Source organism: Pagrus pagrus (assembly GCF_965226575.1).
Source record: "Pagrus pagrus genome assembly, chromosome: 7".
NCBI classification, from domain to species: Eukaryota; Metazoa; Chordata; class Actinopteri; order Spariformes; family Sparidae; genus Pagrus; species Pagrus pagrus.
In genome coordinates, this window is record NC_140191.1 from 12,200,693 (window position 1) to 12,226,337 (window position 25,645).

At 38.5% G+C, this 25,645-nt stretch overlaps 2 protein-coding genes across 3 annotated transcripts in view; one reads left to right on the forward strand and one right to left on the reverse strand.

Moving 5' to 3' along the window:
* Positions 1-3,119, forward strand: part of cldc1 (C-type lectin domain containing 1) — a 19,113-nt gene extending 15,994 nt beyond the window's left edge. The window contains exon 6 of the mRNA XM_084357465.1: positions 1,172-3,119. Within this exon, the coding sequence (XP_084213591.1) occupies positions 1,172-1,334 (163 nt within the window). The 3' untranslated portion in view covers positions 1,335-3,119. The remainder of the gene's footprint in view (positions 1-1,171) is intronic.
* Positions 3,090-24,523, reverse strand: cd4-1 (CD4-1 molecule). 2 transcript variants are annotated; one of them, XM_084357449.1, is made up of 12 exons: positions 24,491-24,523; positions 12,495-12,619; positions 11,604-11,641; positions 6,974-7,044; positions 6,724-6,876; positions 6,397-6,573; positions 5,559-5,795; positions 5,091-5,474; positions 3,813-4,070; positions 3,559-3,662; positions 3,412-3,455; positions 3,090-3,217 (listed from the first exon to the last, which is right to left on the reverse strand). In XM_084357449.1, the coding sequence occupies exons 4-12, from the start codon at positions 7,029-7,031 to the stop codon at positions 3,187-3,189; spliced, it is 1,446 nt and encodes a 481-aa protein (XP_084213575.1). In that variant the 5' UTR covers positions 7,032-7,044; positions 11,604-11,641; positions 12,495-12,619; positions 24,491-24,523; the 3' UTR covers positions 3,090-3,186. The 2 variants fall into 2 exon arrangements, with proteins under 2 accessions (XP_084213575.1, XP_084213576.1); XM_084357450.1 differs by having other exon boundaries at positions 12,491-12,619.
* Between the last annotated feature and the right edge of the window lie 1,122 nt (positions 24,524-25,645).

The window sequence follows — 25,645 nt, forward strand, 5'->3', positions numbered from 1 at the left end:
ACTGTTAACACTGCTGCTGCTTGCCAATAATACTCTCAAGATTAAACCATGCTAACAGCTTGTTGAGGCTGTACTTGAACAGCAGTGTCTTCAGCTTAAAGCTAAAAAGCTATGATAACATGGTGATGTTTAGCAGGAATACTGTTTAGCATGTTCACCACCTTACATCAGTGTGCTAACATGCTAATTATTTGATAATTAAGTGCAAAATACAGCTGATTTTGATGGGAATGTCATTAGTTTTTTTTATTGTGCTGGATGTTAGCATCGCCCTGGTGCACTCGACTAAAAGCATTCACAGATGATTTTTGAAGCCTGGAAGTAAAAAGCTAATGTTAGGCTATAAACGAAATACATCACGGTCGCAGGACTTCATTGTCACCACCCTGAGCTTCCTGCTACACGACACTTTGTACTTTTAGAGCTGACTGCCCATGGCACACTGGTCAAACAAGTCCAAACTACACAGTTGACCAACAACAGGTCTAAGAGTTGACTTTAAATGACATAAAAAAGGAAAGTGAGGAGGACGTGCACTCCACGTACGTCCAAGATGTATTCAAACCTACAAGATATATCGGAAATATCATTGGAAAATATGAAGCAAGGAGCAGTTATTCAGACTCAAGGTGACTGATGGTCACTTTGAAGGCTTATAAAAAAAATAAAATTGCAATTTTCTTGACAGATATTATGATTGTGATAAGGTTCACGATTCCTGAGAATGATCATACTGGGCATGTACGAGCTGTGTTGCTATGGATACCCCTACTATATGTCTACTGTCTGGGTATTTGTGTGTTTGAAAGCATGGCAAACTAACCAAACTTCATCAAATACAGACAAACAAAGATTAAACATGTTGAATCTGACCAAACAAACACAGGCAGCCATGGCAAACCAAACAAACATCTGTGTTTGTTGGAGAATTGGTGTGCCATGGGCTTCAAGTCAATGTCTCATGATTTCAGAAAAAAAACACTCCTGTTTCTTTTATCCATAGAAATATAAAGATTTCAAAACCTAATCCCTGAGCTTATCAGAAATAATAACATTTAAATTCATCGTATTTGGAGATATATGGTTATCACCGGCCAGGAAATGTACGAAAAATTGTCATCTGAAAAGTAACTAGTAACTAAAACTTTTTTTTCTCCTGCCCTGTGTGTAGTTTCTGGAACCTTGAGAAAAACGAGCCTGACAACAACGTGTCCGGTGGGGAGGAGGGAGAGGACTGTGCGGTGGTGGACAGCTACAGTCAGTCCTGGTTTGACGTCCCCTGTTCCTTCTCGTATCCCCGAATCTGTCAAAAGGACGCCAGTGCTATCCAGTGATCCCCATCACAGCACAGCAGGACCACGACTCAGTCATTAAAGATATTGATTCTTTATTGAAAAACATCAGTGGCCAACGTACAAAATAAAAAAACTATCTGACAAAAGCATCCTGTTTTTGATTAGACGTATTCAGTATCAACATTTGCTCATTTTAAGAATAATATATTTGAATATATATGTATAAAAGCAAGTAACCAAGTCACAGTATCAACGCAGTATCATAGAACGTCATAAAAAATACATTAATAGAAAAGACAAATCTGAAAACAATGTAAGAGGATATAATATAAAGAATTATTAACAGCAATAATCACATAGAGTAATGTTAAAATGCTGATTAAGTGGAAAAGCAGTTTCATAGACAATCTGATATAGTGGTGTTGGTGTTGTTCTGGGAACATTATTAATTAATGTTGCTCTAGGATCATCACTGTAACTGACCTATTATGTTTTTGTAATGTCGCAGCGTTCCGACTCTGAAAAAAGACTGGAAAAGTACACACATCGGTGAAATGATCCTTTCTAACACGCCATTAATGTACTGAAAGGCTCTTTTTGAACTCAAAACATGTTTTACTAAACCTGAGTATTTGTGTTGTTTAAACTGAACAGAATGCAACATGAAACTGAAAAAAGGGGAAATTGAGAGTAAAAACAATTTGTGAAAAAGTAAACAATGTGTCCAAATAGAATATAAACCCTGAGAGTCCTCGAGACAAAGGGGAATTCCAGTATTTTTAAATGTGCTCCCTGTATTTACATGTTTTGGTGTGTAAATGATTAATTTAAAGCTAGATTATGTAGAAATTGTCCCTTTGTGCAATTTGGCACCCCCTACAGTTTCTGAGCGCAACACCACAAATCCCAGGTCTGTAACAATTTGTCAGATTTAATGTAGGTGCTAACTACAAACAAAAGTCATTACATCATAACAAGTTGAAGTAAACACGTGTGTAACGCTGTGATCCTACCCTCTCACTGAAGTTACAGTGCAGAAACAAGTGATGGGGGGCGGAGTGGCTGAGACAGAGACACCATTCACCCAATTACAAGACACTAATGATTTTGAAGCCGTTATTTTAAGGTAGAAAAGTTACATAATGTTGCTTTCGCAAAAGTTTTATAATTGGTCCAACTCTGACCATCAAAGGTACATCCACTAAAATTGATTGTTTTTGCCACTGACAGGCCGGAGTTGTTATTCTAAGTGTCTGACAACATTACAGAAACGATTCCTACAATGATAGACCATTTTGTTATCATTAGCTGTGTCGGGGGTCCCAGCTGAGGCGATCTGCTGGACCCATCTCAAAACTTTTGGTAGGTATGAATCATTCACACATCAAAACATGGAAATCTAGGGTCCATGTTTGAGAAATAATATAATTCAACCCATTCAGCAGCCTTCTCTAAAAATAGATTTTGTGGCCTCTTCTTAAATTGAAATGACGGTCCTGGAGAAACATGTATTATAATCATCCAGGAATGACACAAAGCTATGACATCACAACAATGTGATTGATCAGTTGCAAAGATGGTCCTGGAACAGCATAAACATGGTGGTATCAGATAAACCCAACTTTGATTGAGGAATTGAGTGAAATAGAAAAGTTTCTAAGAAAACATTTACATTTTACGAATCACAAAATTAAAATCATTCTAAATGGACCGATATTTACAAGTGTAAAATACATTTTTGTGTGTCTGTCCGACATTTCAACAATGACAGAACTTTGTTTTAAACTTTTCAGAGCCACACCTACAGAGTTTTACAGTTTAATAGACAGGACAGAAAAATCTGATCTGGTCTGGTCGCGATGTCCTCTTGAAAAAGTCTTTCTGGGAGATATTATGTTCTGTAGAATCCTTTGGGCTTGGGGCTGAAACAGAAAAGTCACAGGTTTCTCTTTGAGTCACGGACACTAGACGCTACAAAAGGCAAAATGAAGATATTTATTTTATTAAAGTCTACATCAAACACCTCATGGCTAAAAGTTCTATTCAGATTTCAGTGCTGATGAGTGTGAATGTGTTCGGAGCCATTTCATCAGTCCAGGAAATGGTTGGTACATACTTTTTGCAATGGCAGAGTCGATGCCTGAGGTGTCTCATCTTCCGCTAATGTCAGCCACAGAGACGGAAACAAACAGAGAAACAGAGATAACTCTTAATGCCATCCAGTGTGATCTAACACAAAGGAATAAGGATGGTTTAACTGTACCTGTCTGCGTCGGCACAGGACGAAAACAAGGATCAGGAGGAGGAGGAGCACGATGACTGTGACACTACATATGATGACCAGCATCCACACACTCAGCTTTGGTTCTGTATACAACAGAGAAAGACAGTCATCAAACAGTATACAGTACAGAGAACACATCATGTACGAAACAAAGTCTCTGTCGTAAAGAAGATTGTTGCCACAAGGTCATGCCCTTGTCATATTTCCTGTCACATCTCACTTCCTGCGCTCACCGATCTTCAGAGTTATCACAGCCGACGTCAGCCGTGTGTCGCTCTGCCACAGCTCACACCTCCACTTTCCGCCATCTCCTGTACCCACTTCCGGGATGTTAACAAGGGCGGGGTCACGGTCAGATGTCAGAGTTTGCAAGGACGATTGTTCAGGTGGGACCCATTTCACTTTCAGGTCCGAGGGCAGCGGACGGCCGAGGCTGCAGGTCAGGTTGAGCTGCTGGCCAGAAATCAAGTCTGTTCCTGGGGAGGAGATGACTGGAGAGAGAAAGGGCAGAAAGGCAGAACAAAGAAATAAAAATATGCATTACAACGAATATGAAATGCATTGGAAAATTTGGAATTCAAAACCTCTCCCTTTCTCAACTTTTACTGTCTATGAACCAGACTGAGCCTTTGGCTTCTGCTGCTGCTGTGTGCCAGAGAGATTTGGCAAATAAAAAAGTTTTTCAAAAAGAAGCAGAGAAATAGCGTTACATAACTAACTAATTAACTATTATTTGTTACCTGATATCTTCACCTATCAGTAGCCATTATGAGACTGTGGTCCACACCGTGGTTTTGATTTGTTCATTTCATCTAGCTGTCTTGAACACCATTAAACAAATAAAACCTTGATGTACTTTACACACTAGCACTCACTCACAGCACTGTATTTGATACACAGACAGTCTTTTAAATACATGCTAAATTAAATCTAGTTTGGTGGACGGTGGTGGTTATTCCAGGGTGGGAAAGCGGGAGAGAAACAGAAAAATTGCAGAATGACTCAGAAGGATTTAGAGGGTTCAAAAGCAAACCGGGGGACCCACATTTGCTTGACACACCCCTGCCTTGAATTAATCCATCAGGTTGTTTCTTTTTCAAAGTCTCTGGTCGAATAATAGTTCAGATAAAAATGAGAAATCTTTTACATCATAAATCCTCAGAACACAGAGTCCAATTAAAATTCATTGCGTTATCACACTCCTCTGGCAGAGGCAATGCTCGTTATACTCTATTAAAACAAGCGCAGCTAGACAAGTGTATTAGCCTCATGCCACACCAGGGACACTTCCAAATAAACTCTGCAGCCCAGAGATGAAAAACACTTGCACACTACAACAGAGAGGTAGAAACGATTGTCTCCAACTTGTCATGAATGACAATTAGGAAGGAGCAAAGAAACTGGACATCAAAAAGATAAATGAGGACACTGTGATTATGAAAGAACAAGGAAGCAAAATTTCATTTGACAGATGTGACTGTGCTTGTACGAAACAATTTGTTTTGACTTACTTTGCAGCACGTTTACTTGCACAGTCCTGTTCAGAGTGACACCATTGCTAAATTTCATGCTGCAAACATAGTCGCCTCTGTCTTCTTCCTTCGCTTTATTTTTGATCAATGACAGATTTCCTTTTGTAAGGCCTGAGTGAGGAGTCAGTTCTCGGTTTTTGTCTGGCTGCCAGGTCATCTTATCAGTCAGAGAGAGGGAGAAGAGCCTCTGTGGATCACCAGGAATGGGACTCGAGTCCGTGTTAGGGAAGAAGTCCCAGTGCACTTCCTGGACGCTCTTAGCTTTGACTTCTTTCCAGGTGATTTCAGAGGGAATGGAACAGGGGATGGTGAGAGGTGAGGATTTAGATGTATACACAGGACGTGCAGGAGCTGGGGAGAGGTCTAAATGAAAAGGAGAAGAGAAATGATAGTTAACTTACGTCGAGGATGAGAGTAAACAAATGCATGAATGTGCATAGGACTCACCGACAACCGTAACTTTGATCTTGGCTTTGCTTTCTTTATTATCGAGTGTCACAACACAGGTCCACTCGCCATTATGTCGGCCTGTGGCTGTCACCGGCAGTTGCAAGATGTTTGTTCTCTCTCCCTGGGGATTCAGCCAGTGTATCTGTGGCTGCTTGGAAGTTTGAGGCTTTTCCGCATCGCAGGTCAGAGAGAAACTGTCCCCGGGCAGCAGAGGAGAGGGTGGGTTCATAGTCACTGGAACAGAAATTGAGCAAGGTAAAGCAAACAGAATGGAAATGATGATGATAAGGTTTTTATTTTTTTCTTAAAGCAATATTATTTAGAAATTTGCATTACATGCAATTTGGCGCCCTCCACAGTTTCTGAGTGCAATAAATAAAAAACCCTGGTCTGTGACAATTCGTCAGTCGCAGGCCTTGTACACACTAATATGGATATTTTTCTAAGCAGATATTTTCCCCTTCCATTTAAAACAAATGTTTTTCTTTTTTCTCCATACACACAAGAACACAAAACAGTTACAAATGCTGAAACTTTCTGAGCATGCTGAGTGAACTTTTTCCCATTTGGCGGTCGTGACTTTAAAACATAAACACTAGTAGCTAGTTATTAATTTACTTACAGTTATTTGACACATATTGCCTTAACTTTAATTTAAGATCTTTCTAGCACACTGACCAGGTGCTACAGAGAAGCAAAAGGTGATTTAATTTGTGTGGATTAACAACGAGGTGGAGTTGGGCAGAGTGGCTGAGACAGAGACAACTACTTAAATGACTAAACACGAATAACCTTTTCAAATGAACAGATCATGTCACCTTATTTTTACCCTTACCTTGGAGTTTTAGTAGTTGTAGTTTTAACCTCTCTTTTTGAACGTCTTGGCTCTTCAGCTTCAGTTTACATGTAAAAGTCCCAAAATTTTCTTTTTTGATGTTTTTGATAATCAGTGAGTCGCCAGACCAGGCCAGTATATCTTTCCATTTTCCCATTTCCTGCTCATCCTCTTTTTCTGCAAAGAAAATGGTTGTGACTATTGAAAAAAATCTTTAATTGCAATTTATTTTCGACAATTTTATAATTTACACTTGCGTAATTTGTTGATGGTAAAAAAAACACCAAAAAAAAGTTATATTTGTGAATAGTTCAATGCACTGTTTACCTTTATTCAACCCCGTCCCTCCATGGGTGTTATGCCAGGCAAGTTCAAGGGCACCAAAATGCCAGTACATATAATACTCGCTTAAAGAGACCCCATGTGGAGGCGTCAGGGTAACCGTCTCTCCCACTTGTCGATATATCACCTCATCTGCCCCTGAGAGAGTGAGAAGGACATCATGTGTCAGCGCACAAAACCAAACTGTTCACAAGTCTGTGAAATAAATTATTCACCTGCAATCAGTTCATCTTACCTGTTGTTGACATGAGCACAGAAAGGAGAATAAGGGCTGGCTGAATTAAGTTCCTCATCTCTGGCACAAATCTGAAAAACATTTGAGAAAAAATACGTATTTATAATAATGCTGTGTGATAATAATAATAATAATAATAATAATAATAATAACAATAATATACTTTATTTGTATAAAACATTTCATACATAGAATGGAGTTCAAAGTGCTAATACATTAAATTAGATTCTAAAAGAAACAGGGAGCTATAATTAAAAAAAGATGTAATCTGCTCTCGTTTACTTGGTTAAGCATATGGCAGCTTTATTTTTTTATAAGCCGAAGTCTATTCACTGACCTCTTGTGTAGTAAAAGATTATTGCAATAGTCAAGAGGAGACCAAAACATGATTCAGTTTCTTTACGCTGGAACGTGTAAGTTATAGTCTGACTTTTTCTATATTTCTAAGGTGGAAAAATGTGTTCACACAATCACTTCTTAAGTTCAGTCATGATCTCTAATGACACCCAGGCTTTTGCCTTGAAGTAGACCTGTTTTGCCTGAGTTATAAGGCCACTTAAATCTGTCTTTTTGACTTGAACCAAAGAAAATATTTTCTTGTTTTTTCTCATCTAGTAACAATTAACTGTTGCTCATCCAAAATTAATCATCTTTCAGCAAACCAATGTTCAATAATTTAGGTTGTTAGGGTTTTCAGGCACTGATATAAATACAATAGTGTGTCGTCAGCATAGTGCTGAAAAGTCAACCTGGGTTGTCGTATATTGTTGATCCAACTCTATATTTTTAAAATAATTTCTTTCTGTATTTATTTAGGAGCCTGTTAAGAAGTGATGTACTAGATTTCAGAAAAGAAAATAGTTAAAGAAAGTTAGAACATCTACATTATTGAAATCTGACACTAAAGCTGATGACAGTACCTAAGGTTACAGCAGTAAAGAGCTGAACCAACACTTCAATGACTTGTTGCAAGGTTCTTGAATTGCATTGCATTAGATTGTACAGGGTCCCTAACAAACTGAGCACGCTTCGATACAATACCTTGAAAATTAATGATATTCGATTCTATGTTAGATACCCCAGGGAAAAGTTTATTCAACATTAAGGGCATTAAAAAAAAGAAACAAATAACAGGACGTGTGTACTGTGTGTTAAGCACAACAGCATCTAAGTTAAGTTACTTCCGGAAGAGGTGGAGCTGTTTCAGCTGTTGGAGAGGAGAGTGGAAAAACACAGCTACTAGTGGGGTATCGATACTGCAAAAAATGAGTATTGAAAATGTTTCAAATATTCAGAGTAGATATTTCTGTATTTCTATATTGAACACTGGTGTAATACGTTATTGACAAAAAAATTAAAACAAATTTAAATACATAAATACATAAATGTTGTAGAGATTTTCTCACTTCACACCATTTTGTATGTTTATCAAATTTTGCTGCAAAGAAAATACATTTAGCAGGAAGCAAACAGGGGTTTGTGGTGGTCTCAGATTTGGAGAGATTTGTGGAGATAAAACACAAAGAGCTGAGAGAGTAGAGAGTAGGCGGCCTGTGGTGGGTTTTGGATGAGAAGACAAATGTTGGAGGGAAGAGACACAGAGTGCAGGCTGCGATGTGGTGGGCCTTGATTTAGTTAAGGTGCAGATTCTTATCCCAATCCTCCCCCTCTGCCTCTCACACCCCCTCTCTTCCTCCCCTGTTCCACGAAAGACGGATCTCTCCACGCTTGAAAAGAGAAAAAAAGAGACCACAGCAGCAGCAGCACACCTAAACTGTGGTTTAAGGTAGATGTTTCTCTCTTCTCTCTCCTTGTCTCACTCCCTTATCTCTCTCTTATCTCTCTACAGTGTATACATTATGTCATGATTGAGCACAAAAAACCTTTTCAAAGACTTTTTATCTCTGCTTTTATTCATTATTGATTCAACCCATTAAAAGAAAAGATAAAGGTTATGTATCAGATCTTTATTTTGAATTTAACCCAAGAAGATAAACAATAAAGGATTGCGAATATAACCACACGGCCCGGATAATTTCCCATGATGACGATAAAGCTGTTATAACTTTGAGTCGTGTTTAAAACCAAAAGCGAGCACAAGAGACAAAGATCAGAGAATTATAGGTTAAAAACTTATTTGACATTGAGATCAAATAAACGTCAAAATCAATGCAAAAAAGTATTAATGTTTGCCTCAAGATTGAATGCATTATACTACATAAATAGATGAGTAGACATGATTAGCGTTGGCTTCACCTCAAGGATTCAACTGAAATCACAAGATTTAGCTGAGAAAAAAGGACACTATTACTTTTTTTAACATGTGTAGTATCACTTCCAAATATCATGTGCTATACTACTTCTCATTATTGTCATATACCATGTAATGTTTAATATCATGTGCATTATTACATTGATTATCACATGAAATATCTTTTTTTTTTTAACTACCTTTGATATCACTGCCAATTTTACTTTCAGTGTCATTGCCAATACTTCTTTTTTCTATTTTAGTTCATTTTTAGTACTTACTTCTATTGTTTTGCTATTAGGCACTGTTTTTTTGCATTTACTCCTTAAACATGTTATATTTTGTATATTTAACTAGTATTTAGTGCTCTAGCGTCCTTACTCTCATAAAAACTGGGCCCAGTGTGCGACCCTGACTCTGTGAACCCACTGGTTGTTACTGGTTGTACTGTAAATCTTCGGCACAAGAATTTCCTTCAAGATTAATGAAGCTCTAACATCTTATCTTAGTTTATCTTAAGAACTAACAAAGCAATACGTAAGCTCATACAAACAGGAAAATAATAGGTTTAAGTCCAATGTGAGTTACATTTGCAAGACATTCAGATAATGTGGTACAACCGCGATTCCAAAAAAGTTGTGACGCTGTAAACGCATAGATAAAAACAGAATGCAATCAATTGCAGACGGACTTTCCGACAACAGTTTCAGGAAAGTTCCCGAGCCTATGCAGTGTCCTTTACACGATCGTGTGTTTCGCTTGGTGGTGAACCTCTCTCCGTCTTCGCTTGTCAACGACTTAGCCTTTTGAGGACGCCCCTTTCGCACCCAATCATGATACTATCACCTGTTACCAGTGAACCTGTTTACTTGTGAAAGGTGTTTTTTTTTTAGCATTACACAAGTTTCCCAAGTAAGTAAGAATATGTTTACAAAAAAATCAATGAAGTTGATGTAGTGAGACATTACATATATTGTCTTTGTGCTGTTTTAGATTAAGTATATGTCAAAAAGGATTAGCAAGTTATATACGCTGAATGTGGACATTTATTGAGGACTATTAGCGTAAAACTGTCAGTAGGCTCAGCCTGATTTTTGGTGTCAAGTTGGGCGCTAAACCTCAGGTTTTGCTTCTTGGTTTGCCCAGTCTTTGCCCAGTAAGGAAGGCTGTTTGATATACTTTTATACGTTTGCTGCCTCGAAAAAAATATATTACTCAGACAGATCGATAATACGCCCCCTACAATTGTTAGTCGGCTCGGCATGTACTGATATTTGAGATAATACCAATGGAATATCTAACATACAGATTAAATGTAAAATGGATGATATTTTTTAAAGACATTCCCTCTTCAGATACAAAGTGGGATAGTATTGTATTTTATTTAATTTCTAATTATTATTTATTATTTATTTTGTCTTCTCTTCAGATGTTTATTTGTGGCATCACTGTTAACTGTTATGGGATTGAGCTTTTCGTTATGCGTATGTGTATGTATGTATATACGTGGATACTGTGATGATGCGGCCGCTGTTGTAAAGCATAACAAAATATTTGGGGGGAAAAAAAGGATGCGCAAAGGATCACATCCTGTTTTGTTCATGTTTTACACGGCGTCCCAACTTGTTTGTATAAAAATATCAATATTTGAGCACCCTGGTGGTCCACGGGTTAAAGCACCAATGCTGAACACAATGTCGTCTTTCTTCTGCATATCATTCTTCATCTTTCTCCCCTTGTCTCCTGTCACATCTCTACTGTCAACTGTCCAGTAAATGCATAAAATGCCTGAAAAATCTCTTTAAAACTCTCTTTATCTCACCATTAGAGGCACCGATGATACACAGTGTAGTGAGGAAATTAGTTATAGCCCTCTACATAAAAGTATTAGGATACATTTAGAATTTATTACAATCCTAAAGTCCTTTTTATTCCCACATTAATCCCAACACATAAAATTCTCCTTAAGGCTTTAAAATCTTATTATCCTCCGTCTGGGACCTGACTCTTAAAATATGAGAACATTGGGTTGAAAATAAAGGAAAAGCCCGTTAAAAAAAACAAAAGGTTTTTGGTTTGTTACATAAGTTATCGGTTACCGAAAGAACACCTTTAAAATCTGAGGTGAAGTGTGTCAAGGAGAAACGTCTCAAGGCAAATGGTTTATGTATGTATGTTTCCGGTGTATCTATAAAAGATCAAGGACTGCAAACATGTGAATATGCAAAATATTTCAAACTTGCCAGGGGGGAGATTTGATAGAAAATAAATAAAGATGCATTATTTATTGCTGAGCTCAGAGTTTGTAAGAAAATAAGTGGAAGGGGAGATCAGAGACAGAGTGAAATTGATGATAAAGAAATGTCAAAGTCATCGCACCTGTGGAGCTTTAACCCAGAAACCAAGACGATCGTAATCTGCAGTCAGGATGGAGCGTCAACAACATGCAGAGACGGAGGGGGGAGGGGAGGGTCAAACACAGTGGTGAGGTGAAGATGGGGGAGAAGAAGAAAAACACAGGCAGGATTAGTGAATGATTTGTTGACTGAAATGAATTTAAATTCTTGTTTTGGGCTGAATTTATCATCTCTCTTTTAAAAATGTTCCTCCTCACTCAACTGAACACAAATAAAGTTTACACAGCTTGGAAACAAAATTGCTGAACCACTTTAGTACTTGACAGAAAGACATGATTTTTATATTAGAGTTATTTTCACAACATATTGCTTGTTTGTTGATTTATCTTCCACTGAAAAATCTGCAGCGCACATACTAACGTTGATGGTATCTCAAAATATTTTGCTCAGCTTGTCATATTATATTTTAAGGTCCACGTTAATTTGATGCACTTATACAAGCACAGAAATTAATTTTACCTTTCTGATATATAAAGTGTGTATAGCGAGAGTACATTTTGTGCCGTCATTGCATAAAATTAAAACATCAAATTGATTTTAGGTGTACAGAGAATTTTATACACAATCTATTTTAAATGTTTAATCTTTTAGTATTTCTTTCAGTTTTATTTAAAGGACCATATGCGCTTTTAATTTATACATCTTAACTCTAGCTGTAATTCGATGAATACTTAAAACTCACTATGACATTTCATCCCCAGCGGGTCGGCTGAGGTCTTACAGGTTTTCGATGCAAACTTAGCATCTGATATGAGAAAAAATCTGACGCTGATATCTCGTGTGTATGGCACTCAATGTTTTATATTTTAAAATATATTTAGCTAAAATTAAAAACAACTGACAGCATACTTACAGCTGGTGTTGAGTGCCGAGTGTCCCTCTGTGTTCACTGATCTGGAGTCAGGGTGGAAATGGTGAATATTTATCAAACAAACCTTCTTTTTAAGTGCGGTTGCACCTCCCTCGCCAACGATTGGTCTGGAAACGAAGCACAGAGTCAGTGATCAAACCCAGAATCAGAATAATGACCTTTGATTGGTTGTTAGTTACAGAGGAGAAGAGCAAGATCTCATCCTTTTGCTTTTTTATACAATTAACAGTTTTAATTAATCGCCCAATTTACGACTAAATTAGGGCAGTGTAATGTTGCCATATTTTAATCAGTCAATTCAAATGCACTCGTGAGTTTCTTTATTCCTTTTCACTTTTGAGTGTGTCCAACAAATAAACAAATAAACAAATAATCTTAATTGGCTGAAATGGCTCTTTGAGTTGCTGCCTGATAACAGAAGTCCCAAAAATTTGTGAAGGGTCTCACTGGGCTCATTATCTATCTTTAGCACGTTCTAAATAGCACATGGGCGGCGTACGGCCTAATTTATTGTAATTGCTCGGTTGATTTTCCCCTGTTCATAATTTTGTTCTGATTTAGATGCATAATTAGTGTATCAGAATTCAAGCCATGAACTGCTGGACCAATCTTCACAAAGGCAGTTGATAAACGAAAATTAAAAATGCAACATTTCCTAAACAGAAACACACACAAGCGCCTGAATGTCTCGCAGGGACGGCTGTACAGAGAGATGTGATCATGTGAGTTTAATACACATATGGTATAAATCTAGCATCAGGCTTTAAATCTTAAACAACAACCATCAACGCAGTTCATCTTCTCCCAAGACCAGTCCCTGTGCTTGTTCTACCACTATAGACTTAATTTTTCATTAAAATTGTCTTTGATCAATCATTTTATCAAAGATAAAGTCTTTAGATATCTTCTAGGAAGCGGGCGAATGCCGTTGTGTGAACAACGGGAGCTACGCACGTCAGTTTACTCCGTAGTCTTAAAGTTCACAACAAGATATATGGATGTTAAGATTAGATGAAGTCTGCGGGGCCATTTGTCTCGTAACAAACAAAGAGACTTTCAATGCACAGATGAAGACTCTTCGGAGTCCAAACTTGTAGACTTATAAAGGATTTTTCTTATTATCAAAGTGCCTTGGATACTTTGTCAGGCTGTCGACCAACAAGTAAGCAGGACAGTCACTCTTTCATGTCAAAATATTTGTTAGTAAGTGCTACTTGTGTATGTAAAAATACTGAATCTCAACCAAAGAAACATACATATAAGCAAAAATTGCCAAAATATTTTACTTTAATTCCCCCCTTAAGTAAAACAAAGAGAGGATGACTGGCTGCTCTGTTTAACACAATGTCGGCAAAAACTGTGTCGGGTGCTCTTGGAGAACGGGAGAAAAGGTTGATTACAAAGGCCCTCCGAAAAAGAAGATATCACAAAAGGAGGAAGGAAATATTAAAAAGCCTTTATTGTAGTGGCTAAATCATTAAAAGGGTAATCATGAAAAAGCCAACATGTTTGGACCATTAGGTCTTCATCAAGGCTCCGCGGGGCCTTTTAATGATTTAGCCACTACAATAAAGGCTTTTTTGATATTTCCCTTCCCCATGTTTTGATATTTTCTTTCTTGGAGTGTCTTGATTGCTTCTGGAATCCCCCTTGAGTTATATTAAAGTTATATAATTCATTTTTTTCCTTCACTGTTTGATAACCTGGCATGTATATTCTCTGTCTGCCACGGCGCTCCATTGACGATGCATCACACCGGTATCGAGTCAAACGTTCAGATCCCAGACACTGTTTCTTCACTGCATCACTTGCATCATATTAATTGTCATGTTTGAATCTTTGATGGTGAAAATAATTTTCCTGGAATCAAAAACAGAGGTCTGAGGGTTTGAACAAAATTCTCATCCATGCAAGCTTATGAACGGTAGACCCGCCAAAAAGCCCAAGAAGATGGAAGAGATTAACGTTTTCCATTAAATGTTTTCATCGAACCTCATTCTTGTTTTCTTTTTTGATAAACGATGAATTAGAGTTTGATGATAACACAGGCTGATCAGAGTTAACCAAGAAAATGAGAGCAGCGCAGGGATTTAACAAACAAACAGCGCAGGTTCGATCTCTGTATCAACAAACATTTATTTGCTAAATAAATTATACTGTAACTAAATGATATATATTAGATTGATCTGAAAATAGTCCTGCACTCACTGCCTCTTGTAGCGCTGCTTTTGATGGACCATGAACGAAGGTGTCACTTTATGTTGTAAAGTGGTGTGGACAGAAGGGCTCAGATGAAAGAACACTTCTGATGCAGTCTTCAACATAAGTGATTTTAGGCAATGTAATAACGGGACCGATATGAAGTCAGAGTAGATCATTACAACAGGAAAAGTCTGTATAGCTGTGTATCAATAGGGCACAGGACCACGCAAGTAGTTATACTTCTTTAACATTAGAGAAAGAGTTCGCAAGAATTCACGAGTCAGGTTCAACGAATCATTACTGAATCTAAGCGTAAGGCCACAGGCTATTTAATCCTTGAAAGTACAGTAGTTAAAAGCGATAGGGAGAAAAAATCAGCCATTATAAAAAGTGGTCCAGTGTCCCCAGTTTAAAGGACATCATATGAACATGAACTCACTGAGAAAGGAATATTTTGTTTTTGTGAGAAGATCAGCTTTTTGCAGCAATTCACAGTTAATTAGATATACAGGCCTACGGTCATGTTCATTTTTATTGATTTATTTTGGCGTTTATTTGTATAGGGACAAGTATGTAGCATAAACCGATGCTACACAGCAAAGCATTTATAGCCTAAGCTCATTTACACTGCCTGGGCCTTTAAAATACAAAAGATCATTCTTGCTGCCCTTTTTAAAAACTGTTTTGGTCTGTGTTTAAAATGATCCGAGGATCCAGTTTGAGTTCTGCAGGTCAGGAACTCCACAATCTGTTTATCCAAATGATGATTTCGGCACGATGTGCTCCCGATGGAGCCCGAAACACTGAGTGGAACCACGAGGTCACTGAGCACCTGCGGAGGCTGATTATAGAATTATAGGCAATTATAGATGAGTTAAAGATTAGAAAATGTGATGAAATGAACAAAACACCCAAGATCAAATTCAGACTACACTCTGCATCACATAGTAATTCTTGCATTTGGTAAATGTACACCTGTGAAGGAGCCAAACATCTGTTTGTGCTTATCTCCCCTCCTGAGCTGCTGTGGAGTTGCATTTGCACTCAATACAACAGTAATATAACATCTGTGCCGCTCTGTTTGTACTTTAACAGCTTATTGTGATCCTTACTGAACATAACTGTTACAATATCGCTTTACAGCTGTGCCAATTTGGGGAGTTTAAAAAAACCTTTAATAAACATTTATACAATTAAAACCAATCGCAGGTTTTGTCAGTTTCTAAAGAGGTGAATGAAACTGTAATGGCAGCCACAGTCGGCGTGAGTTTATCTTTGTTCGTTTCTTTTCAGTGAACCTTGATAACCACTTGAAAATCTGCTCATTAAAGCTCGAAACCGCCGAAGAAAGTTAACAAACTAAAGCACTTCTGTTGATTTACTGGCATCAGTGGGTGAGAAGAAGAGAGGGCAAAGTATTTATGGTACAGAAAGCTTGACGATCGTTTGAGGATCATTTATTCTTCCACCGCATTAAAACATTCATTTTTAGGCATCACAACAAAAATAACAATCCTTCTTCATACAATATTGAGTTGATCTGTCAAGCTTTGTCCCAAGCTAACCAATTACAGCTACAGGAATCAGTTAAGGGACCAGAACTGCAGAAACACACTGCCGAGGTGGTTTACAGACACGAACCACAACAAGGACAAAACAAACATCTCGCTCTCGTCTCATGTGTCTCTCTGAGGTTTGTCTGCATGCCTCTGTACTGCCTCCATGAAGGGCTCGCACCTGCTTCTGTTTCCCTCTGAGCTCGAAATGAAACGAGCCTTTTTGTTTGCTCCTCAGAACAAACCCTTCAAGTTACGGCTACCACACAGAAACGTTTACTTCTCGTGGCCCAGCGCAAGTGAACATCTGGGCGTCACATCTGGCACCACGAATAGGTCCAAATTCTACCGTCTTTCTCTGTGGATCTGTTTTTGAGCTGTGATTTTGATGGAAAACACCTGAAAGTGAGGACTCCCTCATTAGTCACACACCTAACGAGGGCGAGCGTACCACATCGTGTCATTACTGAAAGAGAAAAAGACAAAAAGTGTGGGCCACAAGCAAGAATGAAGGGTGATTCACTTTTTTCACATACATCTCATCTTTCCTCATCCTCCGTTCTCTCCTACAGAGGGTTTCCCTCACCGGGCAATCTCTATTCTCTGTTTCTGACTTTTTGTCTGTGTTTTATAACCATTTTGAGTTCGACTAATAGTGTGTGATGTAACCAAAACACTGGAGGATGTCTGAAGCACGTACAAAGACGGGGAGGTACCGAGTTTGTACTGTATGTGTTCTGATGTTTCAGAAATAAACAAAATGTCAGTGGAAAAGAGGTTAAGAATCAGAAACAAGTGACATTCAGTGACTGAAAACAGTGTGTCTGTCATGAGGGGAACTTCATTCAAGCTTCTTTGAAACCTCACGGTTGTGAAACAGAAGATAAAGACAGAAAAGTTCTTCTCTGTCTCTCCCACTCACAGCTTCACCTTCATCATTCATACACAAGTTATTTTTGAGCACTACTGTATTGTTTGTGGGCTGCTGCTCGATCATTTCATCAGAATGGAAAAATACATTCTTCTGCCTCTATTTCTTTCCAGTTAGTTTAATTATCTTGGCAGTAAATGTCAAGTCATGTTTGCATATTATTCCTAAGAAATGCAAACTAAGCCGAACGATTTGTGTGATGGGGAAACAGCATCATGTTTATGTTAAAACATACTGTTACCGTAATGTTTTCATTAACGTAGAGCTGATTTTGCTGAAACTGAGTTGATGATGACGTGGGTTGTGCCATGGAAAAAGTGCTGCACAGTCCCACAGCGCCTACATACAGCAATAACTGTTTCCGTAGTATTCTGTCAATAATCAATTTGAACTCATCATTCCAAAATACTGTCAGAGTGAGACCTCTGACAGTATTACTAGCGAGAGGCCTGTGGTAGGTGAGGGCTGCTGAAAGAGGTCATGATACAAAATACAGATTGAGAAGCAAACGCTGTCGTCAACCGTATGCTAAAACTTAATAAAAAAAATCCTGCAAACAATAAAAATCCTTTTTCGATGCCACAGCATCAACATTTACTTACTGATGCACCACTTTAGTATATGTTCATTTTGCACAATATTAAAGGGGCATTTTACATGTATAAATCACTATATATGAGCGGATTGTAACGTCACGTGAAAAATGAGACCTTCCCCGTCTCTCTTGTTGCCTGTGCAAGCCTGTGGACGATTTATTTAAGGTATTTAAAGCTGCTGGACTGTGGACTTCTTTGCAAAGGATTCGGGTTGCCACCGTCCAAAGGATGTGACTTTATGCACGTTCTCGAGTGCCTCGTCTCAGTGCCTCTCTCCGCTCCGCTAACAGACAGCACTAACATAAACTAAGTCCACTAACATAAACTAAAACAGTTCCACAGAGCACCTTTAAGGTGTACGTTCAGTAAAATGTTAATGAAATGTTCGGCAGCAAGAAATCTAAAATAAACCTAAATGCACAAGTTTTGACATCATAAAGCATTTGCTCTGACGATCCAATAAGTTATCGGAGGTACGGCACATAACCACAATGTGCTTGGTTCTAAACCCGAGTTACAAAGTGATTTACGTCATTTACAATGTAGATTAAAGATAATGTAGAGAAATGACAAATACTACTGACCACAGATCATATAAATACAAAAAATAGTCAACCGCACATACAAAGACACACACTCAGAGCACACAAAGATCCATTATCACACAGAGCAAGCTTAAAAAAGTGTGTTTTTAAGTCCACAGACTGAGCTGATCTAACGAGAAGGGAAGACTATTCCAGAGTCTGTGTGCCAAGACCGCAAAAGAGCAGTCACCTTTGGGTTTAAGTTTTGCATGTGGAATAACCATCTGTTTGGATGACCTAAGAGGTCAGTCAGCGATGGCAGCCAGTGCAGAAAGGCGAAAATCTGTGTAATGTGAGTTCTCCGACCAGACCTTGTTAAGAGCCTAGCTGCTGCATTTTGAGCAAGCTGAAGTCGAGCCAGGGCAGTTTGATTAAAGCAAGTAAAACGGGAACTGAAGAAGTCTGATTTTTGCAACATTACTCAGTTGAAATCAGGATCAGATCAGTTCACGGTGTTAAAACTTAAGTTCAGTGCGGGGGTTGTCACGATTAACTTAATTTTGAAAAAGAGGACACACTCCCCTTAAGGAAGCAAAAAACAGTTCACTACCTCCAGCCTACAATTTTTTATTGGTCATTAACGATGAAACAAATAATAAAAAGTCACATTTTAGTGAAGTAAAGGTCATAAGCAAACTCCTGTTTGTTTGTTCTCCCTACATAAATCACAATTATTCAACTGAGTTTCAGAACCTCCCTACAGTCTCTCTATGCCCATTAATTAATGTTGGTCTCGAACCATCACTGAAACTGACCAGTCTTGTTTTTGCAATGTCATAACTTAGACTCGAGGAAAAGGAATTTGCTTAAAATCCACACGAAGAGAAATTATTACGTGTATCATTGTGAACGGATGTATTTCGACCCAAACTTTTGTAAAATCAAAAGCTGTCAGACAAATTGAGTGGAGTAAAAAGTGTAATATTCACCTCTGAAATGGAGCGGAGTAGAAGTATAAAGACGCATAATGGATGCATGGAAATAATCAAAACACCTTGAATTTGTATTTAAGAACAGTACTCGAGTAAACGTATTTTATTGTCATTCATTTCAGCGCTTAACGCAAAGTGTCCGACGAACACAGGTGCTGTCATCCACCTCGCACTAACAGCTTTAGAACAGTTTAACCATTATATCTCATTTCCTGGTTCAGTTACCCTTGGCCTACTGGGATCCATCTTCTAGCTACAAAGCTTTCACACCCCAGCAACACTGGCACACTGCCATCTTGTTGTAATGACAAACTACAAAATGCATCATTTAAGTGCGAGACTGGTCAGTGATCGATCACCATGAACGAGTTGTTTAAACACTGACTGCACGCGTCAGAATCTGCTCTGACAACTGAAACCTGCGTGGAGCTGAAGCTTCACATGAGGGGAGTTTACAGAACGGGAAATCACCTCTCAGATCATCATCATTGTAAATTGAAGGATTGTTTTAAAAAATCACAAAGTGTGCTCTTTCCACCTACAGTTGCAGCGCAAATGAATGACTAAAAAATGCTGCTGTTTGGCATTCAAGATAATTGCCTTGTTTTCTGCATTACACATTCGTACCAGGTGGTTACATGGCTTTGTTTAAAGGGACAGTTCACCCCAAAATCAAAAATACATATTTTTGTGTTATTTACCCATCTAGAGTTTTGGAGATATCGGCCATAGAGATGTCTGCCTTACTAATATAACTAGATGTCACTGGTGCGCAGTACAGAAATGGTTACTCAAGATAATCCACAGACCTTGTTGTGAGCAGTTAAAACTACAACCAAACTACACCTGCCAATTCACAATGCATAAATAGGAATCCTAACCCTAACCCTTGATATCTAGTTCAATTGGGGCAGGCTTCTCTACAGTTGATATCTCCAAAAGTCGACACAGTCTAGACGGATGAATAAAACTACAGGTAAGGGGCAGAACTGTCCCTGTAACCTCTAGTAATATTCACCATAAGTAAATTTATTGTATACCATTATTGTCTCAGGTACTGAAAATCACATTCTCTGACCTGAATTTGGCTCCTGATGTTTTGCACAGGTAGAATTAAAATGCAAATACAAGAGGGAGAGGACACACTCTGTCTCAGAAATTTCAGTTTCACTTAGAACGAATGTGTGTGTGTGTGTGTGTGTGTGTGTGTGTGTGTGTGTGTGTGTGTGTGTGTGTGTAAGACAGACAATGAGAAGAGAGAACTGAGTAATAGCCATGAAAAGGGAATCCCATTGTCTCAAAAACACCCCCAGAGCAACAAAGATGTTATATTTTCATCGAGCACAGAGCGAGGGAGACACAGTCTGGTAATCGCCTACAGAAAAGACAAAAAAAACGCACACTGGGCCTCTAAGTGTGAATGTTGACATGCTCCTCACGACCCCGAGAGGAAGAAAAGGAATACATGACGTTTTTTTCTATTACTTTTTCTTTTTCATCACATCGGCTGTGTACCCGTTCAAATCAAACAATGAATGAGATTAAAGTGCTGACCTCCAGCTCCATCCGTGTTTGAAGATACTGAACTCATAGCCCTTTGTTCTACGTACTCCGCAGAATTTTAGGTCTATGCAGCAGAACAGTGTGTTTAAACAAGTAGTTTTCTACAGCCAAACACGGTGACCAGCCAAGTCAGCCACTTGGAGTCAATACAGCTGTGTACCCATTCACAGAAGGCCGAGCTGATGGTGAAAGCGCCCAAAACAAGCAAGACATAAAGATTGATGCAGTGGCAGAGCATCACAGGTAAAATACCAAGTCAAGTCAGTGTCATTTATATAGCCCATAATCCCTTATCACATTGCTTCAGGGCTTTACAATCTGGACAGTGAATGACACCCTCTGTCCTTCGACACTCATTTTGAGCAAGTAACAAAAAGAGGAAAAAATGGAAAGAACCTCAGGAAGAGCCGCAGAGGAGGGAGCCCTGCAATAGATGTCGCGTGTACAGAACAGACCGACACAGAACGTAAAGATTACAGCTGCAAAAATTCTGATACATGCAGGTTATTAAATAAATGGAAGAATCTGGATCCAGGAGGACAACTGAGCAAGTAACGGTGTCAGAAAGTGGTCGTTAACTACAAACCTGCAAGCAAATATTGACTGTTCTCAAAAAATGAAATTTGAAAACTCCCAAATTAAAATGAAGCATCGACTTTTGATTCTCATTGTGTAATTTCAAATCAAATGCCGGTGTGATGCCAAAATAAGCAAACCTGCCGTGGAAAGCACCCCCGTGTAGATAATAACCTTGGTTAGGTCGAGGCACGAGGAGTGAAATTAGTTAGGGTTAGGCTAAGAATATCAGGGGAAGCCAATCGGAGGCAGTGGGTGCTTTTCACGGCGGGGTTGATTAATACGGCACAACGCTGGAGCAGCGAGCCAACAAGGAAAGCAAATTAGCCATGGCGAGAAGCCCAAATACGTTGCATCAGTTTGCATTTTTAATTAGATGTAGCAATGCCTCCATGTGTTGTCTCTGTCAAATAAACTGATAAATAAATAACCACAACAAAAATGTATCCCGGTCCTTCTCCTTGGACTTTACCGCAAGGAACCTTAAACATAATAAAAATGAGCAAACAACACAAAAATTTTCACAAACAAAACGATCTCCCAGAAGGCCTGCGTAGGTGAGTTTTTCTCAACTGATGGCTGTTTCGACTACATCTAGTAGTAGTGAACACAGCAGGGACCAACACTAACGAGTTTAGGAGATTTCTCCTGTGGCCATTAATGCTGTAGAACAAATAGCATCAATGCACCTGAGTAAAATGAGTATAGAGTGTTTGCTTTAACTATACTTTCACTTCAGTGCATTTGAACACTTAATGTGTCCCTCAGTGGGCAATTCGAGGCTTGCGGGCACAAAGCAACACAAATAATTCATTCACACACATAAAAACAATTCAAAAATACAAAGTGTGCTGATGTAAAGACGAAGGTTTAAACACATGAGGTCAATGGCAGTGGCCAGTCTGACGCTGACCACAACAACATGGGAATATTATGTGAAAATGTGCTAAATGTGCCGGAGCATTTATCCACCTACACACAACATAAACTGACCGTCTACTGCACCGTGTCTGTTCATAAATCTTACGTGTTTTGGCTATATTGCACAGACAGAGGTATATCTCCCAGCAACTTATACAGACTGTATATCATGTACACTACAAAGGCCGGTTTAGATCATTTTTAATGTTCTGAATAACTTTTAGATTGACATGGTTTTTGTTGTTTCCTGTATTACGGTCCTAAAGTAAAAGAACATATCATGTAAGTAAAATGTTGACAATATACAGAGTCACTGGGTTTGCTGAAGGATACACGCACCACATTTTTAAGCCTTTCAGGCTCCAGAACACCTTTGGGTCTGAGTTACAGCATCATTTTGCAGAATGCCGCAAGATGTTATTAAAAGATGCCGGATCATTCTTTTGTTTTATATCAGATTACTTGACAACCAGCAGGACGTTACGGGGAGAGACAAACATGAACCTACAAACACAAACCAAAGACGGTCTCCAAATAAGTTTAAAGCTTTAGATCTTGTCCTCATTACTTTAGTGTTTGAGTGGATAAAAAACATACTATGTTGAATATTCTAGTCATGTTACATTTATAGACGCTGTATGCTACATAACGTATTGTACGTGGATTGCGACACACACATTACAGCACAGTATACGCTGCTTTTCTTATGGCATTATTGAAAGCACATTGAAAGCTATTTGTTCTGACAGCCTACTGCCGGTATACTCACATAATGAGCAGTACGATAAACCTGTAGAGGGTCAGTTCTGGCATTGTGTTGATATCATTTGAAAGAACTAATACCTTACGTATAAATAGTGATATTTTATGTATAAATATTGGTATTATATGTATATTTGTGCCCTAAAATACAAAAACAAAACACATTATCATGAGTTCTGCTCTGTTTCAAATTAGAAATCAGCAACAATATTGTAAAAATGTACGACATCTCCATGATTACTCCGTGCTCTTCAGAATAAGACATTATTTACAACAAATAACTCACAGTATGATATAAATACAGAACAATTCTTCTGAATAGAAAGACTAAGTATGACTGTAACAGTTATTGTCACATTCATTCTGAACATCGGTGAATTATTTTTAATATTTTTAAAAAGTAATTGATGGATAAAAGCTGCAACAATCATTTTTTCATGTTAGGCAGCAGTTTGCAGTCCACAGAGCTGAACTCTTGAGCAATATAGTCTAAATATTTACGTTCTCCTGGGTTAAAGCTTTTCTACATTTAGGAACAGATTTGTTCCATAAGAACACAATATCGTGTACTTCTTCATGTACTACTTGTGTATAGGCCCCCCCCATCAATGCTAACGATTGCAAAATCAACAAAATGTCATCATTCGTTATTGCACAAGTGTTTATCTTGTGCAATAACCATCATCATAACTATCTATCGCTTCAGTAAACTGAGGAACAGTTTTCTATTTTTGGCTTCTCTGATTTGAGATTTTGAAATCCCTCTCAGAGTCGTCATCATGAGCAGCACAGCGCAAAGACTAGTGAAGTCTGAGTACCAAAGAGGGTCAAATCCATAGATCAAGACTAATGTCATTAATATTGTGTAAGGGGATAAAACAGAGAGCCATTCATTCAGAATTATATTACTTGATCGAGCTCATCTGTGTTTTTATCAGACAAATATCACAAGGCATTCAGATATTCTGGCTCGTCGTCGTCTTGTAATCATTTGAGATCATTTGTGCCAGCTTTTGAGGCAAACTGCGAACAAGACAGATGATACCCAACCAAGGCCAAGACAAATCAATCAGCATTTGTAACGAGACAAAGAGTTTTTAAAATGTGGCCTTGGACAAGACCAGATTTGAGCACTAAAGCCTTGTCCCTCGGTGCCCCTTGGCTCCTGTCTGCGAGAGTGGATCTCCGGCAGCGTCTGGGAGATTTGCCAGTATTTGTAGAAACAATTTGTGCTCTCATATACACACATATTGTCATCCTGACTCATGTGTCTTCCCTCTAAAAGGATATCCCTTAAATCAGCTAATAACAAGCACAACACTGAGTATATGTACAGTGTGTTTAAGAGTACTCACATGTGATGTTCTCAGTGAAGCGATGAGTTCAGCACTGACATTTGGTAGACTGTCGGCACTGCAGGTGTCGCTTTCGTACTCACACACACACACACACACACACACACACACACACACACACACACAAACACAGGAAGTCAGACACCACTATGATCCCATCCTTTCTGTTATGTGCTAAATGGATTACATAGATCAGGATTACATTGTCTCTGTCTCTGCCTCTCTCTCTCACACACACACACCAAGTTTTACAAAGTAGGCTACTGATGCAAAATCTAAGAATTTCTTAGCTCATATAGGAGATCATATACTTTTTCACTCTTATATACAAACACGTATGTATGCATATGTATGTATGTAGTTTGTGGTCTTGTGTTACTGTGTTAAACAGGTGTTTACTGTGTGTTTCATTACATGTAGCGCAGCACTGGTGTCAACACCTGCGTTGTCCTGCACCAGTTTTGGAGAATACAGGGTTTCTGTGCCAATGCAGGCACGGTTTAATGCCTGTTGTGGCATAAAAGAGGCAAGAAAATGTGTGATATTAATTTGAACAAAAGGTTAAAGTTACAATTCCTAACATATTTATTTTTCAAACCCCTTTTTGATACTACTGTATGTATTTTTTTCTCTTGAAATAGCCATTCAATGTGTATCCAGTGGGTAATTACCTGTTTATAAAGTAGTTTGTTTCTTCACTGGCAGGGTCCGCCTTTCCCGCACTGCTTTCAAACTACCTAAACAAACAGGTATTTGGAAACAATTTCTTTTTTGGTTCAAATCCCTTTTTTATTCCATTCAATGTATATTCAGTCAGTGATTACGTCTTTAAAAAGTAATCTGTTTTGTTACTGGCGGGGTCCGCCTTTCCCGCACTGTTCTCAAAATACCAAATCCCTTTTTCTACACTACTTTATATCATTTTCTCTCAAAATAGCCATTCACTGTATAGCCAGCGAGTAATTACGTGTTTATGAAGTAGTTTGTATCGTTAGTGGCGGAGTCCGCCTTTCCTGCACTGTTTGAGCATCATCTAAACGCACAGGAAATGCTGCACGCTCAGTTTTACTGTCTGTTATTTTATCTCACTGACAGAAGTTTCCCTGTTCTGTTATATGAGGATGGAAATAATTTAACAAGTCTTGCAGTTGGGTA

Bases quoted from the DNA above. Each gene is read 5' to 3' on its own strand.
- cd4-1 (XM_084357449.1), bottom strand. From the start codon at position 7,031: ATGAGGAACTTAATTCAGCCAGCCCTTATTCTCCTTTCTGTGCTCATG. The intron at 6,574-6,723 runs GTAAACAGTGCA...TTTTCTTTGCAG, and splicing joins AGGGACGGGGTTGAATAAAG to AAAAAGAGGATGAGCAGGAA. The intron at 3,663-3,812 runs GTGAGCGCAGGA...TGTTGTATACAG, and splicing joins TGTGATAACTCTGAAGATCG to AACCAAAGCTGAGTGTGTGG.